Source organism: Bufo gargarizans, chromosome 5 (assembly GCF_014858855.1).
Source record: "Bufo gargarizans isolate SCDJY-AF-19 chromosome 5, ASM1485885v1, whole genome shotgun sequence".
NCBI lineage: Eukaryota > Metazoa > Chordata > Amphibia > Anura > Bufonidae > Bufo > Bufo gargarizans.
The window spans coordinates 188,867,595-188,885,484 of NC_058084.1; the positions used below are offsets into that span (position 1 = coordinate 188,867,595).

The 17,890-nt window shown below is 45.1% G+C and overlaps 1 protein-coding gene across 1 annotated transcript; it reads left to right on the forward strand.

The window, feature by feature from the left end:
- Positions 1–2,500: 2,500 nt before the first annotated feature.
- Positions 2,501–17,054, forward strand: CTNNB1 (catenin beta 1). The gene is made up of 16 exons (XM_044293086.1): positions 2,501–2,774; positions 8,710–8,760; positions 9,312–9,539; positions 9,622–9,875; positions 10,005–10,243; positions 10,397–10,598; positions 10,786–10,930; positions 11,061–11,164; positions 11,257–11,595; positions 12,807–12,965; positions 13,360–13,479; positions 14,364–14,514; positions 14,679–14,800; positions 15,502–15,559; positions 15,955–16,178; positions 16,297–17,054. The coding sequence occupies exons 2-15, from the start codon at positions 8,748–8,750 to the stop codon at positions 16,161–16,163; spliced, it is 2,343 nt and encodes a 780-aa protein (XP_044149021.1). The 5' UTR covers positions 2,501–2,774; positions 8,710–8,747; the 3' UTR covers positions 16,164–16,178; positions 16,297–17,054.
- Positions 17,055–17,890: the final 836 nt, after the last annotated feature.

Below are 17,890 nucleotides of genomic sequence, written 5' to 3' on the forward strand. Positions count from 1 at the left end.
GACATACTAAAAACACACCAACACTGCAATAAATAGTGCAGATTAAGGCCCGTATTTTTGCTCCTCGTCCGATCTGCATTTTTTGCGGATTGCACACTGACTCATTCATTTCTGTGGGTCACCCAAAACACCCAGATAGCATACAGATGCCATCCGTGTACCATCCGCATCCATTATAGAACCTGTCCATTTTGCAGACAAGAATAGGCTTTTTTTTAGGCCTCATGCACACAGTTTGTTTTTTTTGCGGTCCGCAAAAAGGGGTACCGTTGTTCTGTGATCCGTTTCTGTTTCCATGTGTCTTCCTTTATTTTTGGAGGATCACCAGACATGAAGAAAAGTAAAAAAAAGTCTAAGTCAAGTTTGCCATGCAAATGATAGGATGACAATCATGTGTGCCTCCGTGTTTTTTCACGGACCCATTGACTTGAATAAGTCCGCGAACCGTTTTCCGTGAAAAAATAGGACAGGTTATATTTTTTTGACGAAATAGAATCACGGACGCGGATGACAAACGGTACATTAGCCGAATTTTCAACAGACCCATTGAAAGTCAATGGGTCCGCAGAAAATCACGAGAAACGGAACAACGGACACGGAATGAAACAACGGTCATGTGCATGAGGCCTTACAGTGGGAAAATTGCAGGATGCATACGTATCGCATCCGTATTTTGGATGCATGAATTGCGGACCACAATATGGATACCGTCATATGTAGGAGGCCTTATATGTGTTGTTTATGCTGTTATGTGAGGATTTCACGCAGATTTTCTGCATACAATTATGTGTGTGCAGGTACCACACGTCAGACGCGCGCTGTCCATATTCTCCACAGAAAGCACACGGATCCATTGCTTTAATGCGTTTATTCACTCGTCTGTAGTTTTCCATTGACTGTGGGTCAGCAGACATGCACGAACTTCATCCGTGATGTGGACCAAACACCCATTGAAGTCTATGGGTCCATGAAAACCACCGACGCGGATGGCAGTGGTGTTGGCTGACCATTGATAGGAGATGCTCTAGAAATCTCTTTGTCAGCCTAGCAGTGTACAGATGGAGGGCAAAAACAGACACGCTGATCCTTCACAGACATCTTCGTGGATGAAGGGCTATCTTGCCGCAGACATGTGAAAGAAACCTCAGTCAGCTGTATTCAATATCTTCCATGTAGTGGCCACAGCACACGTACGATTATCAGTATATAGCGCGGTTTATACGCCTGTGTAGGATACGGACAGGGAGACAACTGTCTCCGTGAGTGGAACACAGACCAAAGTAGCGCATGTCCTGAGGGTCCTTGTGGGAAAAGTATGAACCAGGCCTTAGTCTATGAGGCGTATTGTATACGTGCACGGTAAGGTCACTTCATTTCAGCTTTGTTATCACCTTAAAGGGGTTGTCTCACCTCAGGAAATGGCACTTACCGTGTACAGACAGGTAATACGAGGCACTTACTAATGTATTGATTCATTAAACGCTGCTCGTGTCTGGGGGTTATGGCCACCACTGCAGGACAGGCGGCTGGGACAGGAGCCACCACAGATGCCTGAGCCTTTTCCTGTACCAGGCAAGCACGACCACCACTACTGGGTTGCATGGTGGTCGTAACTCCTCGATACGAGCAGTGTATAATGTGATGGAAAAATGAATCTAGCCAGCACAGGAAGCAATATGGATAATAACATTACAATAGTAAGTGCCTTGTATTAACTTTCTCTACATGATAAACGCTGAAGTGAGACAAGCCCTTTAAGCATGGCCTCTATAGGTGAACTGAAAGCTATAGAAATGCACATAGCTGCCAATTGTGTCTCACATTTGCATTATAAAGGGTCTTGCAGTAAAGATAACTTTACTGTAAGTCACTGAGAAAAGTTACTCCTGACGAGGGAATGGTTAACACTCCCCACCCCCTCCCCCTTTGTTTCTGGCTCTGCCTTCCTCCAGCTTCACATTCCAACCCGGGGGAAAAGGTGCGTGGGCCCTATCACCAGTCTAGGATCACTCCGCCAGCCAGCTTCTCCAATCCACACAATGAGCAGCAGCGGAAAAAGCCTCCCCCTCCCTCCACCTGGGAACTTGGCTCATGTTGGAGGTGTCCCCGAAATAAAGCAGCTCTAGCTGTGCCGTATGTCAATGGCATTGCAGTCTGCTGGTACGGAACACGATTTTGTGGCTTTACCTCACTAATAAGATATTCATTTTCCTCATGAAAATAGAAAAATGTTCTGCTCTGGTTTTATAATCGTGTGTAGTAACTGTAACCGAATCCCTGAGGGGCGGCGTGTGACTACGGTAGGACAACAATAAACGTGGCACCGCCTGTGGTCTCGTGATAAACCTACCAGCCCTGGCAGAACCCGAGAGTAGGCGGGACTATTTTTCGTATCGCTCGGCCCCTCCCTTCCCTCGCTCCCTCCCGCTGCGTGCCGAGCAGGCGGAAGGATACCTTCACAGCCGGCGAAGTGCCCTGGTATAAAAGTAGACTGTGCGGCGCCATTTTAAGCCTCTGTGTCGCGTTGTGAGGAGAGAGGGGTCGGAGAGGTACAAAACTGACCTGGAAGGCAAGGGGAAAATTAATAGAACGGGGATTCGCATAACTATTACCGTGTGACTTAAGTACCTGCCTGGTACCGAACCGTATGTAACGTTACTCCTGAAGTGGGACGTGGAATAAGGAGAAGGGGGGCTGCTGGAGGAGGAGGAGGAGGCGGCCGATACCGGGAGACATTGTTAGAGCAGCCGGAACCTGGAGCCAAGGACTGAGCGGTAGGTACCGAGCGCAGTGCATGGCACGTGTGGCGGGGGTGACATCGGACGTGCCCCGCTATGTAGGGTGTGGAGCGCCTTGTTGTGATGGCAGCCACCCTGTGTGACTGCTCCAGGATGGTCTCCTCACTTAGGCCTGGGCTGGCGTGAAGTGAGGGCCGTAAGTGAAGCACCTTGATTATCTGGCAGTGCATAGTGCTGATCCCTGCAGCCCCCGTAGACTGTAAGGTGGGTGATCCTTGGTGCAGGGCCATAGACTATTCTGTGCTAACTACTCTTTGTCTCTGCAATTGTTTACTTTAGTCTGGGCTTCAGCTGAAACCTGAGATCTCTCTGTGACTGGAGTTTTCTTTGAAAATGGCTTGTGTAGGGCGGAGGTGCAGTCCCTGCCTCCCTCCCCTTCCCTTATACAGAGTTCCTGCTTGCTGATGTCTGCAGCTCCCTGCTTTTAGTGGGAATCATCCCTTACCTAATGATTGAGATGGACTAGGTCATTACGTGCCTGACCCCTTTCTTCTATGGCCATCTGATCTTGTGGAGTTTTTGGTGGCTGGATTTGTGGATACTTAAGCTTCATGACTCGAGAACCTGTGCTGTTATAGGATCTTGTGGCTTACAAGTTCCAGTAACAGCACAGGTTCTTGAGAATGGCCCTGTTGGCTGGACTCATCTCCCAGTGTTTGGAGAAGATGGAGGGGTAGCAGAAGTAGTGTCCTTTACTCTCCGCTCATGTGAGAAGTGGGTGCTTGGTGCTGCCCAATCTTTACCACTTCTACGTGCCTGACGCTGACCTAGTAGAAGCCCACCAGTGGCTTAACTGACCAAATGATGCCCAGATCTCCCTGTGTGCCATAATGAACAGTAAAATTATGCCCGGTAATGGGCAGCAGTGATGCCAGGCTTTGCTTGTCCCAGCACGGATGTTTTCCATGGTAATGGCCAGCACGGATGTTTGCCATGGTAATGGGCAGCAGTGATGCAGGGCTTATGTTCTATGGTAATGGGCAGCAGTGATGCCCGGGTCTCCCTGTGTGCCCTGGTAACGGGCAGCAGAATGATGCCCGGGTCTCCCTGTGTGCCCTGGTAACGGGCAGCAGAATGATGCCCGGGTCTCCCTGTGTGCCCTGGTAACGGGCAGCAGAATGATGCCCGGGTCTCCCTGTGTGCCCTGGTAACGGGCAGCAGAATGATGCCCGGGTCTCCCTGTGTGCCCTGGTAACGGGCAGCAGAATGATGCCCGGGTCTCCCTGTGTGCCCTGGTAACGGGCAGCAGAATGATGCCCGGGTCTCCCTGTGTGCCCTGGTAACGGGCAGCAGAATGATGCCCGGGTCTCCCTGTGTGCCCTGGTAACGGGCAGCAGAATGATGCCCGGGTCTCCCTGTGTGCCCTGGTAACGGGCAGCAGAATGATGCCCGGGTCTCCCTGTGTGCCCTGGTAACGGGCAGCAGAATGATGCCCGGGTCTCCCTGTGTGCCCTGGTAACGGGCAGCAGAATGATGCCCGGGTCTCCCTGTAGGATAGGGATCAGGGTCTCCGTGGCCAGTATCGGTGCAGTGAGGCACACCCGCCTCTACTTGTGCCAGGCGGCATGGTGTCGGCTTCTGTTGTGTAGTCTAGAATCTGACTTTCCTGGCAGGGAGAATACGCTCTGAACTGTGTTGTCCCAGTAGCTCACTGCTCCTCACGTTCATGCTGGGGTAAGTAGGCGTCCAGCCAGGTGTGGGTATTATTGCCATCAAAGCTTTTGCTCCCCATGGCTGGTGCGTTGTCTTTTTTGAGCACTAGTACTTAGGTTTCTTGTGTTCAGGTGGTTACATGGGCAGGGTTGTTGCTGCTTGTTAGGACAGTAACATGGGTGATTTGTGGCAGAATTGGGGTGCGAGGCTGTAATCTCACCATTGGAGTCGGTATGTCCTCCCTGGGTTCTGCTGCATTTTCTCCAGTTTCCACCCACAAGATGAAACTACAGATCCCTGAGGGACACTTGAGCCCATAGGTGCTGAGGACTGGCACTTTCTACATCCATGGCAAATTGGTGCCATATAAGAAACATGAATGTTTTAGAGCTGGTGGAAAGGGCAGCAGAATAAATGATCTGTGCCCGCTTGTTTGCCTGTACCCAATCTCTGGGCAGCTGGCGGTGAGGAGCCTTTGTAATGTGTTTTCCCTTGGATTTAGTGGATGTTCCTCTTTCCTGGGGTTTTCTAAATGGACATTTTTTGCACATTTTGGGAGACTGGTCTCTTCGTCTGGAAGTTGGTAGACAAGCGGGTACACCATGCCCTGGATGACGAGGATGGCAGTTGCTTAGTAATTAGTCGGTATGTAGTGCTGGTAAGGGACAGTAGGCACGAACCAAATGTAAGCAACTGGCACATGTGTTGCCAAGGATATGCTGGGAGGTCTGTCGGGGACTGCTTTATATGGAACCTGTCACCAGGATTTTGTGTATAGAGCTGAGGACATGGGTTGCTAGATGCCCGCTAGCACATCCGCAATATCCAGTCCCCATAGCTCTGTGTGCTTTTATTGTGAAAAAAGAACGATTTGATACATATGCAAATTAACCTGAGATGAGTCCTGTCCCTGACTCATCTCACATACAGGACTCATCTCCGGTTAATTTGCATATGTATCAAATCGGTTTTTTAAAAGCAATAAAAGCGCACAGAGCTATGGGGACTGGGTATTGCGGATGTGCTAGTGGCCATCTAGCAACCTATGTCCTCAACTCTATACACAAAATCCCGGTGACAGGTTCCATATAAGCTGGTTATCTGGAGACATGGCCTGAAGTGCAGCTCTGACATATGGAGGCTGGACAGTTTAAAGAGGAGCTCTCACCTCCAGACAAGTCTGCGTACTTATAAATATTCCCCATGTAGTAATTCTGGAGATCTCTTCATATTACTGTTCTATTCTACTGAATGTTACTAGATGGGGGAGGGGCAGGCCCACACCCAGGTGTACCTTTATTCATAAACGTCTAGCAGGAGTAACAGAGGAATGACACAACATGTGGCATAAGCTTACTAAGACGTGGTCGCTTCATTGCAGGTTTTTCTTTATTGCCAGAAATGGATAGGGATGAATTGTGGGGGCAGTGTGACCAGAGAAGTGGTTACCGATCACCAGTCTAGTGAAGGCAGCCATTGTCTCGCTGTAGGTGATATGTGAAGAATGACGTGTGCCCTTCTCTGCATGTATGTGGAAGACTTATCTACCACCCATCGGCTGGTTACCAGAGCGCGGCATTGGGAGTAGTTGGGCGTAGATGGCGTCCCCTGCCTTGTGGCACATACTGTACCGCCACGGGTCTAATACTGCATGTTTCTTCCTGTGCTCTGTATGTGCGGCATTACATTAGACTACTACCTGTATCTAAGGGGGGGAGCAGTTTAAGAATTGTTCCTGGGTTCTTTGGAAACTTCCATGCAGTAAATGTTACTTCTGTCCTCAGTGGTCGCTGACTACAGCTGTGAGGAATGAAAACTGAACTTCAGGTCTCTAGAGTCTCATGTCCACAGCAGTATCTCTGGGCCCCCTCCCTCAGTAGAATAGGTGAGGCGAGGACCTGCAGGGAGACTCTCGGGTCAATGTGCTGTCAGGGTTAGACAGTGCCCTAAATTGTGGCTTTGTAGATTCAGCAAGTGGCCAAGTTAAAATATATTTAGATTTATAAAATATTTGGTACCAAAGACTGAACCGTAACTTTATGCTGGCCGTTCAAATGAGATGTATTCAGCCATATACTGGTTCAGTAAGTCCAGCCTTCTAAATCCTCACACTACAGATGAGGCCAGTCCACAAAAAATATGGATGACGTCTGTGTGCATTCCATATTTTGCAGAATGGAAAAGCCCCTAATAGAACAGTCCTATCCTTGTCTGTAATGTGGACAATAATGGGACATGTTTTTGTTTTTTGACCCATTGAAATGAACGGTTGTGTGCATGAGGCCTGAGGGTACTTTCACACTTGCAGCAGAGGAATCCGTATAACGTATGTCAACTGATTGCGTTTTAAGGATGATCAGGATCCTGCTCAGTCTTATAAATGCATTGCAAGAATGGATCCATTTTTTTTTTTTTTAATTGTCTGCGCATGCGCAGACTGGAAGGACGGATCCGGCAGTGTTCAGTTTTTTTTTGGCAGAGATAAAACCGTAACATGCTGCGGTATTATCTCCATCCTGAACAGTCAAAAAGACTGAACTGAAGACATCCTGAATGGATTACTTTCCTTTCAGAATGCACGGGGATATACCTGATCAGTTCTTTTCTGGTATTGAGCCCCTAGGACAGAACTCTATGCCGGAAAAGAAAAACACAAGTGTGGAAGTACCCTGAGGGAGATGAGGATCCTCTGCCATTCATGTGTATGTGCATCCACTGACCTTCTGAATGCCACAGTAACTGAGCCCAGCCTCTCAGACCAGTTTCATGTTGGGAACTACTTGCTCATGGATCTCTCGCTGCTGTCCCTCTGCCCCAGTTCTGACCGGCGGAGCCATGTTCCATCCTCAGTCTCCATGGTTCAGAATGCCTGTGGAGAACATGTTCACTTGGTTTCTTTAGCGCCTCCTGCTTTTACCTGTGGTTCCTTTTCCTTCCCTGGAGTTCCTGTCTCATCATTGAATCGCTGTAGTGACCTGTAAGAAACTAGGCGGAGGTCATGGGGTCGGCTGATGGTTGTCATTAGGTGGATAGGGAGGCATTTCATAGGAGTGCTGTGGATGTTGGGGTATATTCTCTATTGCAGGGATGCCCAACCTTCGGCCTTCTAGCTGTTGCAAAACTAAAACTCCCAGCATGCCTGGACAGACTACAGATATTTAGGCATCCTGGGAGTTGTGGTTTTGCAACAGCTGGAGGGATGCAGGTTGAGCATCCCTGCACTAGTGACTGCGCTCCACTGTACAAGATACCTGCTGCACTTTATTGTACAGGTGAACACTGGTTATGGATTGTTTGACACACCTGAATAGCAGCAGATAAAATGTCACTGCCCGTCTTCGTGGTTTGCCATAAAGTGTAGTAAAACAGAATTTTAGTACTACACTTGATGGGTCCATTGGATCCGGGTTAGCTGACCCAGCTACTTGTATTGTCTTCAGCCCTGAGCTCATGTCACACCTTCCCTGTGCAATAGACCCAGATAGTCTGTTATCTGCTCAGCCATGGAGCAGAAAACTGCCATTACTTGCACAATCTCTACCGTAACACTAAGTGTCCAGTTGCAGTAAAGTTTAGATTGACACTTGGCATCTTCTAGACCAGGGATCAGCAACCTTTGGCACTCCAGCTGTGGTGAAACTACGACTCCCAGCATGCACACTTTCTTGGTTGTTCTCAGAACTCCCAGAGAAGTGAATGGAGCATGCTGGGAGTCTTAGTTTCACCACAGCTGGAGTGCCAGAGGTTGCTGATCCCTGTTCTAGACTGTGCAGCCGTATGACAAACTTGTGCTGATCTTTATTCCCTCATGTAAACTGAAGTGTGTGTGCCATTACCTGTGACACGGACTATCGGCAGTGCCACCTAGAAGATGGTGTCCTTGTCCAGGACTGGTTCTCGGCTCCACCAGGAATATTGGCCTTCTTTGCCCTGAAAAGTTGTCTTTCATTTTGGCTTGTAGTCTGAAGTCTTGCTGTATTTCCTAGAAATGTGTATAAATTCTTGCTGGCCGGTTTTCTGTAGTAATATTGAGGTTTAGGCCACATGCACACAGTTTTTTGACGATCGGATGCAGACCCATTTATTTCAATGGGGCAGCAGAAGATGTGGCCAATAGAGCGCTATCTGTATGTCCACTCCATGTCCTATTGTCCATATTGTAGACAAGAATAGGCATTTCTACAATGGTGTGCATGAGCCCTTTTGCTATAAGTGGAAGGGTTTTCTCCATAGTAAGCTGTATGTTCTTTATTTTTAGGCTTCTACAGCACAGCAGTCTTCTTCTCGGACTGAAACATGGCGACTCAAGGTGACTCTATGTGGTGTATGTGAATGTATTCTTGTATCACAGGGATATCGGTCCTAGTTTGCTGTAATAAAACGTCGGAAAATGGCCTAGTTTAAATGAAGTTTTTGTTTCACATATTTTTTAATGTTTATTTTCCATCAGATCACTTTACTGCAGTTACCTGCTTATCTGTATGCAGAGGTGATATAATTACAGGCAGGATTAAAATGATGGATAAGACAGGATCCACCATTCACAATAGGTGATATCACAGCTTATCTACTCCATCCTTAGCTCTGCACAGGTCACGGCATGCCTAGAAAACTCTCCCATAGAAGTCAGTGAGGTTTTCTACTGTCCATTGTGTCTATGGACCATGGAGCTGCCATTTTCTTAATGCTGTTGAGAGCAGCTCGGGTGAGACGGGAGCCCCCATAATGTTCAGGGAATAGAATTAATAAGCTACCATCAGCAAATAGATTTGAGAGAAAATGTTACGCTATGGTGAGATTTCCTTTTAAGGTCTTTTGCCAGCAGTTTTCATTTTGGGGTATGTATTGTCTACCTTTCAGCTGACCTAATGGAGCTTGACATGGCAATGGAGCCGGATCGGAAAGCGGCCGTCAGTCACTGGCAGCAGCAGTCTTATCTGGATTCTGGAATTCATTCTGGAGCTACTACAACTGCTCCATCTCTTAGTGGGAAGGGAAATCCTGATGAAGATGATGTGGATCCATCCCAAGTGCTGTATGAATGGGAACAGGGCTTCTCTCAGCCTTTCACTCAAGATCAAGTGGCAGGTAAGAAGACAAATTATTTCTAGCACTTTCCTGTTTTGAGATTTCCATATTAATTTTTTTTTTTTTTTTTTTACTTTTGAAGATATTGATGGGCAGTTTGCAATGACCAGAGCCCAGAGGGTGCGAGCCGCCATGTTTCCTGAAACGTTAGACGAAGGCATGCAAATTCCCTCCACACAGTTTGACTCTGCTCATCCTACAAATGTGCAACGCTTGGCCGAACCTTCACAGATGCTGAAACATGCTGTGGTCAACTTGATAAACTACCAAGATGATGCTGAACTGGCTACTCGGGCTATTCCTGAGCTAACGAAACTGCTTAATGATGAGGACCAGGTAAGCTCATCCTCTGGAGCCTCCTTGGCTTGGGAATAATTAACTATGTCCTGCAATGTAAAATTGATCTGAATGATAAGTGCTATTAAAATATATATATAATAAAAACTTTTTTTTTTTTTTCTCCAGGTTGTGGTTAACAAAGCTGCGGTTATGGTTCATCAGTTGTCGAAGAAGGAAGCTTCCCGCCATGCTATTATGCGTTCTCCACAGATGGTCTCTGCTATTGTTCGTACCATGCAGAACACAAATGATGTTGAAACAGCCCGGTGTACTGCTGGTACTCTCCACAACCTTTCTCACCATCGTGAAGGCTTGCTGGCCATCTTCAAGTCTGGAGGCATTCCTGCTTTAGTCAAAATGCTAGGGTATGTCTGTCTTATTGTGATGAACCTGAATGGTGGCTGCTTTGGTGTCTCAGTTACTTGCTGAGCTAATTCAGATGGTGTAATGTCCTAAGATTAAGTTTGTCAATTTATCAAATTTTTGGCACTCGCCACATTCTTGTAATCTTTTCTTAGATCTCCTGTGGACTCCGTGCTCTTCTACGCAATCACAACACTGCACAATCTCCTCTTGCATCAAGAAGGCGCTAAAATGGCTGTTCGTTTAGCTGGCGGATTGCAGAAAATGGTTGCATTGCTGAACAAAACAAATGTCAAGTTTTTGGCCATAACGACAGATTGTCTCCAAATATTAGCCTATGGGAACCAAGAGAGCAAGGTATGTCAAGCTGATAGCCTGGCTGTGCCAGGTGTCTTGTGGGCATGTAAGAATACTGGATTATTGAGCTGCATGTGTAGCAGTCCAGCTGTGGGATTTAAGTAGCCCTCCATGTTTAACAACCTGAGCAAAAAAAGCAGTGAGCTGGTAGGTCTAACTCTTGGTAAATTGTTTTTGTCCCATCTAGTTAATAATTCTTGCCAGTGGGGGCCCTCAGGCTCTGGTGACAATAATGAGGACTTACAGTTATGAGAAGCTTCTGTGGACCACAAGTCGTGTGCTGAAGGTTTTATCAGTTTGCTCCAGTAATAAGCCTGCTATTGTTGAAGCTGGTAAGTTCAGAGGAGATGGTCTTGTTCTTTGTGGTGAATGTACCTTTTTGTTTAAAATTGAAGTTGTGCCCTAGTTAGACCAATAGGCCTTCTAATGTGACATGCTTACAATGTCCTGTTGTCCTCCCAGGTGGCATGCAAGCTCTAGGGTTGCATCTCACTGACCCAAGCCAGCGTCTGGTACAGAATTGTCTCTGGACTTTAAGAAATCTCTCAGATGCAGCAACAAAACAGGTAATCATTTTGTTACATATTGTCTGTATCTTGGCTTTTTTGCTTCTGTGCCTTCTCCTTCCACCTCTGACTGTACTTGCTGTTTTTTACAGGAGGGAATGGAAGGTCTTCTAGGAACCCTTGTTCAGCTGCTTGGTTCAGATGATATCAACGTTGTAACTTGTGCGGCTGGTATCCTGTCCAATCTTACGTGCAACAACTACAAGAATAAGATGATGGTCTGTCAAGTTGGAGGTATTGAGGCACTTGTGCGCACTGTCCTCCGTGCTGGTGACAGAGAAGACATCACAGAACCAGCTATATGTGCACTTCGTCACCTTACCAGCAGACACCAGGAAGCAGAGATGGCTCAAAATGCAGTGCGACTCCACTATGGACTTCCAGTGGTGGTGAAATTGTTGCACCCACCTTCTCACTGGCCCCTAATTAAGGTAGGTTTAAGACCAAACCTATAAATAAACTATATCGTAAAAGGGAGACAGTAGTTGGTCCATTAATGCCACAGTTGGGGTCACTTTACACAAGTCAATCAGCAGTGTTCAGTAATTTAGAAGTTGAACTCTGCTCAGTTAAAGGGCCTTTCACACAGACTGATAATGAATGGTGGACAAACTGGATTGAGTATTGTTGGCAGCACATCCTGTTTACGTAGACCAGGGATCGGCAACCCTTGGCACGTCAGCTGCTGTGAAACTACAACTCCCAGCATGCAAACGTGCTTGGCTGTTCTCAACTCCCACAGAAGCGAATGGAGGATTCTAGTAGTTGTCGTTTCGGAACATCCGGAGTGCCAGAGGTTGCTGATACCTGACGTAGATCAATGTTCTGCCTACAAACAACTGTTTAATGTGAACAATGCAAATGCCTGACAAACGAGTTGTCTCCTTTTGGCAGCTGATCAGCACCACCTTGGCTCAGGCCAGTTATGGAGGATGAGTGTCGGTACCAACGTATGTGTCCTGATCAGGCCCTTACACTGGGTTCACACCTGAGCGTTTTACAGCACGTTTGAACGCGATGAAAAACGCCCTACGTTTTTCTTGACCACCTTTGGGGCGTTTTGTCGCGCGTTCCTGTACATAGACTTTCGGGAACGCGCTTGTCTCTGTATGCGCGATTGTAAACGCCCATACAATCGCGCATACAGGGCGCTCCTTTCAGAACGCTCAGGTGTGAACCCAGTGTTAGTCTCCTGTTCACTTGTTGGTTGTGAAGTGGTTGATCTTATTCTACACATAGGGCAGAGGAGGGTCCTACCTCAGCCAGTAGATCTTAGGGGTAGGGTCTCAAGCAGTGTCCTGCAGTATTTCGGGCACAGCTGAAAACATGAAAGCTGTTGCGGTGTTCTAACAAAATTAATGAATAGAATTTGAATATTTACCAGTGAAATCGGGAAATGCTGATTCACCATAAACAATAAAAATTCTACTGATCTGTTAGGAAACCACTGCCACTTGTATTGCAGTGCCATGACTGGCCATCACATCTTGCTCTACACTTAATCACTGCCCTGTGTCTGGTTTATGTGGTAAGAGGCAGTTATAGGAAGAATAGCATGGGTAGGTAGATATTTGTTTTCCTTTCACTAGGGTGTCTATTAAATCAATTCACCATCTGTTACTAATTCCTGGCTTCTTTTTAGGCAACTGTTGGCTTGATTCGTAACCTTGCGTTGTGTCCAGCTAACCATGCACCATTGCGTGAACAAGGTGCTATTCCAAGGCTGGTTCAGCTTCTGGTTCGTGCCCACCAGGACACCCAACGTCGCACATCCATGGGGGGAACACAGCAGCAGTTTGTGGTATGTTAGTAATGTCTAACTTGTGATTCGCACCTTTTTTTTTTTTTTATATTTATTGAAGGGGTTCAGGGACCTAAATGTTCAGCAGTCTAAACCTAAAGGAAATGTCTTAATTCAAACTTAATAGACATTTTGGTAACCATTCAGGTTCTACTGGCCATAGGTTACTTTTTTTTTTTCTTCTCTACCTTTTTACTGTATTGGGTCATAAAACATGCAATAAGCATTTTATCAGTGGACTTACAACTGGTAGGAACTTGACAATTGCTAAAGCTAGCACTTGCTAACTAGTAACATGGAATATCCTCAAATTTGTGTGGGGAGAAACTCGTCCACTTTGCATGATACAATTTTAGGTGGTAGGTTTTTAATTTTTTATTTTTATTTTCCCTAGGAAGGTGTACGTATGGAAGAAATTGTTGAAGGATGCACAGGGGCCCTTCATATTCTTGCTCGTGATGTACACAACAGAATTGTTATCAGGGGGCTCAATACCATTCCACTTTTTGTACAGGTAAGTGTTTTTTGTGTGTAATATATATTTTAGTGGTCCCTCAAGTTAAAATATTGGTTCCACGATGACCATTGTATATTGAAACCATTAAGTTGAGTAATCTGTTCCAAAGCCCCAAGATGAGAGAAAATGAAGATTTAAGAAAAATAAGCAGATAACTAAGACGGATAAAACAAGTCCTTCCATATAACAGTCAGGAATAGCTGCTAAGTAGTAACTAAGGCTACTTTCACACTGGCGTTTCTGGGTCCGCTTGATCTGTTTCAGTGCTCTCACAAATTTCCCAAAACAGATCAGTTTAGCCCCAATGCATTCTGAATGGATAAGGATACGCTCAAAATGCATCAGTTTGCCTCCGTTCCGCCTCCATTCCTCTCTGGAGGCGGACACCAAAAACGCGTTTTGATGTCCGCCTGACGATGCAGAGCCAAACGTAATGTAAGTCAATTGGGACGGATCTGTTTTTACTGACACAACATGGTGCAATTGAAAACATATCCACCTCCCATTGACTTTCAATGTAGGTCAAAATGGATCAGTTTGCATTATAGGTGCAGATACCAGACGGATCCGCACCTAATGCAGCAATTTACCAGAGAAGTGGTCTTGCTTCATTGGATCTGAGACCTTGTATGTGGAGTCTGGTTTCAACTTGTGATTGGTCAGAAAAGACCATTAGATACTGAAAATATTGTATCCTGAGGGATCACTGTGTGTATAGAGATATATATTTAATATATATATTTTTTTTATTACTGCAGCTTCCAGCAAAGATTCAACAAGAAATGTACTTGCCAGTGCTAAAACAAGATTGATTAATTATGGCAGAAAACATCAGAATTGTGTGACTGTCTGGAAATCTAACTTCTCCCCTTTCTTTGTAGCTGTTATACTCTCCCATTGAAAACATCCAAAGGGTAGCAGCTGGTGTGCTGTGCGAACTGGCTCAAGACAAGGAAGCCGCTGAAGCCATTGAGGCTGAAGGTGCTACTGCTCCACTGACAGAACTGCTTCACTCAAGGAATGAAGGAGTCGGTGAGTATATTGAAGGAATGTTACTTCAGAATAGAAAATATCAGAACTTGATTCAGATTTATGGCTCAGCTAAAACTCAATTAGCATTCATCAAGCTGTGAATTTTTTTTTTTTCCTCCTGCACTAAGCTGAAGTTAAAATTTGATTTTTCATTTCCTCCCCAGCAACATACGCAGCCGCTGTACTATTCCGTATGTCTGAAGACAAGCCTCAGGACTACAAGAAGCGTCTATCAGTCGAACTCACAAGCTCTCTTTTCAGGACTGAGCCAATGCCTTGGAATGAGGTAAACTTGGCAAAGCTTAAACTTCCCTTAGTTAACAGGAAGCATGATGTTCTTAGAGCTCCTGTCCAGTGCCAAGAACAAGATGGAACTGGTTTTGCACAGCACCTTTTTCCACCCCACAAAAAAAAACAGCCGAGCACCAAAAAAAGTTGTAGCTTGTAAAGGAGTTGACCTGGTTTCCTTGTAGCTAAATGAAGCAAAAAAAATGCCAGGTGACCTAAACTGCCCTGCCACATTTGTGATTTTTTTTTTTTTTTTTTTTTTTTTTATAGCTCCTTCAGAAATGCCCTAACGCCCTCTTACACCGGACAGCCATTGGTCAGATAATTGCTAACAAGCGCTCGTACGAACGCTTGTTAGTAGGTATCTGCAGGTGTAAATGCTGCTTGTTACCCAATGAATGAAGAACTCTCGCAGTTTATGCGGTTACCAAAATCATTATTTGCTGGTAGCAGATATGCAGTCTTAACACACTCTCTTCTGCCAGCAAGCAATGATTCTGTATGGGGACGAGCAATTGAATGGGCGATCGCTCCTCATACTGTGGAGTGCTACATGGAAGTGCAATGATTTTATTATTGACAAGCAGACGATTGTTGGGAACGCTTCCAATTGTCTACTAAATCTGTGTAAATGAACCTTTTAATTGTGCCATGGTTAGAGAATGTAATGCTCATCTGACAATGTTATATTCCCCTCAGACTGGTGACTTGGGTGACATCTGTGCCCCTGGAGAACCACTTGCATACAGACAGGACGGTGAGTTTGAATTCTTATGCAAGACTTATTCTCAGCTGAAGCTGTTCTGGGTATTGTAGTGTTCTAATAACTTGAATGTGACCAAACCTTGGCTTGCAGGTGTATGATACGGTGTACATAGTTTAGTGCATTGCCTGCCCAAGTGCTATGGCACCCAGTGCAGTAGATAAACAATTGGTACAGTTTCTCTAAACTTCTAGTATGTTGTGTGGAAATAATGACAGCTCCTAACTGTAGGCCTACAGCTGTGAGTGTATTCTGACAGGATTTTTTTAGTAGTTAAAAAAATTCCAGTTACATTAATGACTTCATGTAAAAGCGCCCTAAAAAGTAAGGCTGTGTTTTGACTGGATTGTTTGCCACTAACACTTAGCACATAACTTTTTTGTTTTCAGATCCCAGCTACCGATCTTTCCATGCTGGTGGATATGGGCAAGATGCAATGGGAATGGACCCAATGATGGACCATGATATGGGAGGACATCATCCTGGTGCAGAATATCCAGTTGATGGCTTGCCAGACTTAGGCCATGCTCAGGATCTTATGGACGGGCTGCCTCCAGGCGACAGCAATCAGTTGGCCTGGTTCGACACTGACCTGTAAATATATCTATATTCGGTAAGTAAACCACAAATCCTTTCAGAAAAGGCCTCTGTTAAAAATTAGGGGTTTGATCTAGTGCTGGGTTACTATTAAATTTTATTTATATTTTTTTTTTTTCCCCCTCTCCCCACAGTTATTGTCAGAATGAATTTGCATTGTGATTGGCCTGTAGAGTTGCTGAGAGGGCTCGAGGGGTGGACTGGTTATCTCAGAAAGTGCCTGACACACTAACCAAGCTGAGTTTCCTATGGGAACAATGGAAGCTAACTTTATGTTCTGGTCCTTTTTTGGTCGGAGGAACAATACCAATGGATTTTGGAAGTGACTCGTACATCAAGAATGCACAAGAATTGTTCGCAAGCTGGAACTTCTCAAACACTAGCCTTGCTTGTTTAAATAACTTTTTTTATTTTTATTTTTTTTTATCTCTGTAATGGTACTGACCTAGCTTGCTTTTCTTAGTATTTAGATTTCTTTTCCTTTCCGCGGTAACATTTTAAGTCTCTGTAGTGTTCAGTTAGTGCATATTGCTAAAGCGGTTTCTAATTTTTAAGGATCAAGTAAGTGTAGAACACTAATTCATAATCACTCTAATTGTATCCTGAATAAAGTGGAACATTGTGTAGCCTTTTTGTATAAAACATAGACAAATAGAGATGGTCCAAATAGTTTACTTTTAATATGCTTAAAATAAGCAGGTGGATCGATTTTTGATCAAAGCTTTTATCTGGGATATGTCTGGGTAGGGGCCAGTAAGAACTTATTTGGAACCTGTAATGGACAATTTACCAGTTGCCTTTTATCCCAAAGTTATGTAATCTGAGGCCACAGATGCTTAATGAATACAGATCATGAAATGGCTCAGAAGAATTAAAGTGGACTTTTAATGCATTCTGCTGTGTCAAGTTATTTTAAGCAAGTCCATGTGGAATGGGTTTCTGTGGTCTTAAGGAACGAACCTATATGTTTGTAAATGGAATGAACAAAGTAAAGTTATTTTTAAATTCAGATGTCTAGTCTGGACAGAAGTATCTTTTTTTTTTTTTTTCCCTCTGGAGCGTTCATTGCACTAATGTCTTCTAGATGGCCTGGGTTGTGGCACATTTGTGAACGTAAAGGCAGCAAACATTATAAATGTGCCTGTATACACACTAGATACATGCCAGCCAAACTCTTGACTGGGATGCCTGGGTGACAAATTTGGATAAGGGGGAGATGTGTTGGGTATACAGTATTTTAACATGCACATTGATTTTATCACAGGAAATGTGCTGCGGCCAGGTGTGTCTGGCGGATGCTTTTAGCACATCTCCATTTATGCTAAATCAGCAATCTATAGGTCGTCTGACTTAAAACGTGTGTTTTTTTTTTTTTTTTTTTTTTTGTCTCCTAGTCAGCAGGTTAGTGGAGAAATCTATACTCCTGCTCCTACCTTTCCAGCTATCAGTGGACTTCCAGTCACCATTTGTCAGCTTCTGCACACATGAGATTACATGTGCTGCTTAGGCCAGTCAGTGGTTGGGAGGGGCACATGTGACCATTTGAAAGTTGACAGGTGGGCACTTGAAGGCCAGGGAGCTGCAACAGTGATGGAGAGCAGGTGGAAAATGTAAAGAATGTTTATCAGAAGATCAAGCAGATATTTACAGGTCTAACTATGCATGGATTTCTTCAAAATGCTATGATTTCTGAAGGATTTTGATGTCTTGGGATGGTTTACAACATGC

Excerpts from the sequence above, each read along its gene's own strand:
- CTNNB1 (XM_044293086.1), top strand. Across the intron at positions 10,599-10,785 it reads ATGGGAACCAAGAGAGCAAG|TTAATAATTCTTGCCAGTGG; the intron begins GTATGTCAAGCT and ends TGTCCCATCTAG. Across the intron at positions 14,801-15,501 it reads AGCCAATGCCTTGGAATGAG|ACTGGTGACTTGGGTGACAT; the intron begins GTAAACTTGGCA and ends TATTCCCCTCAG.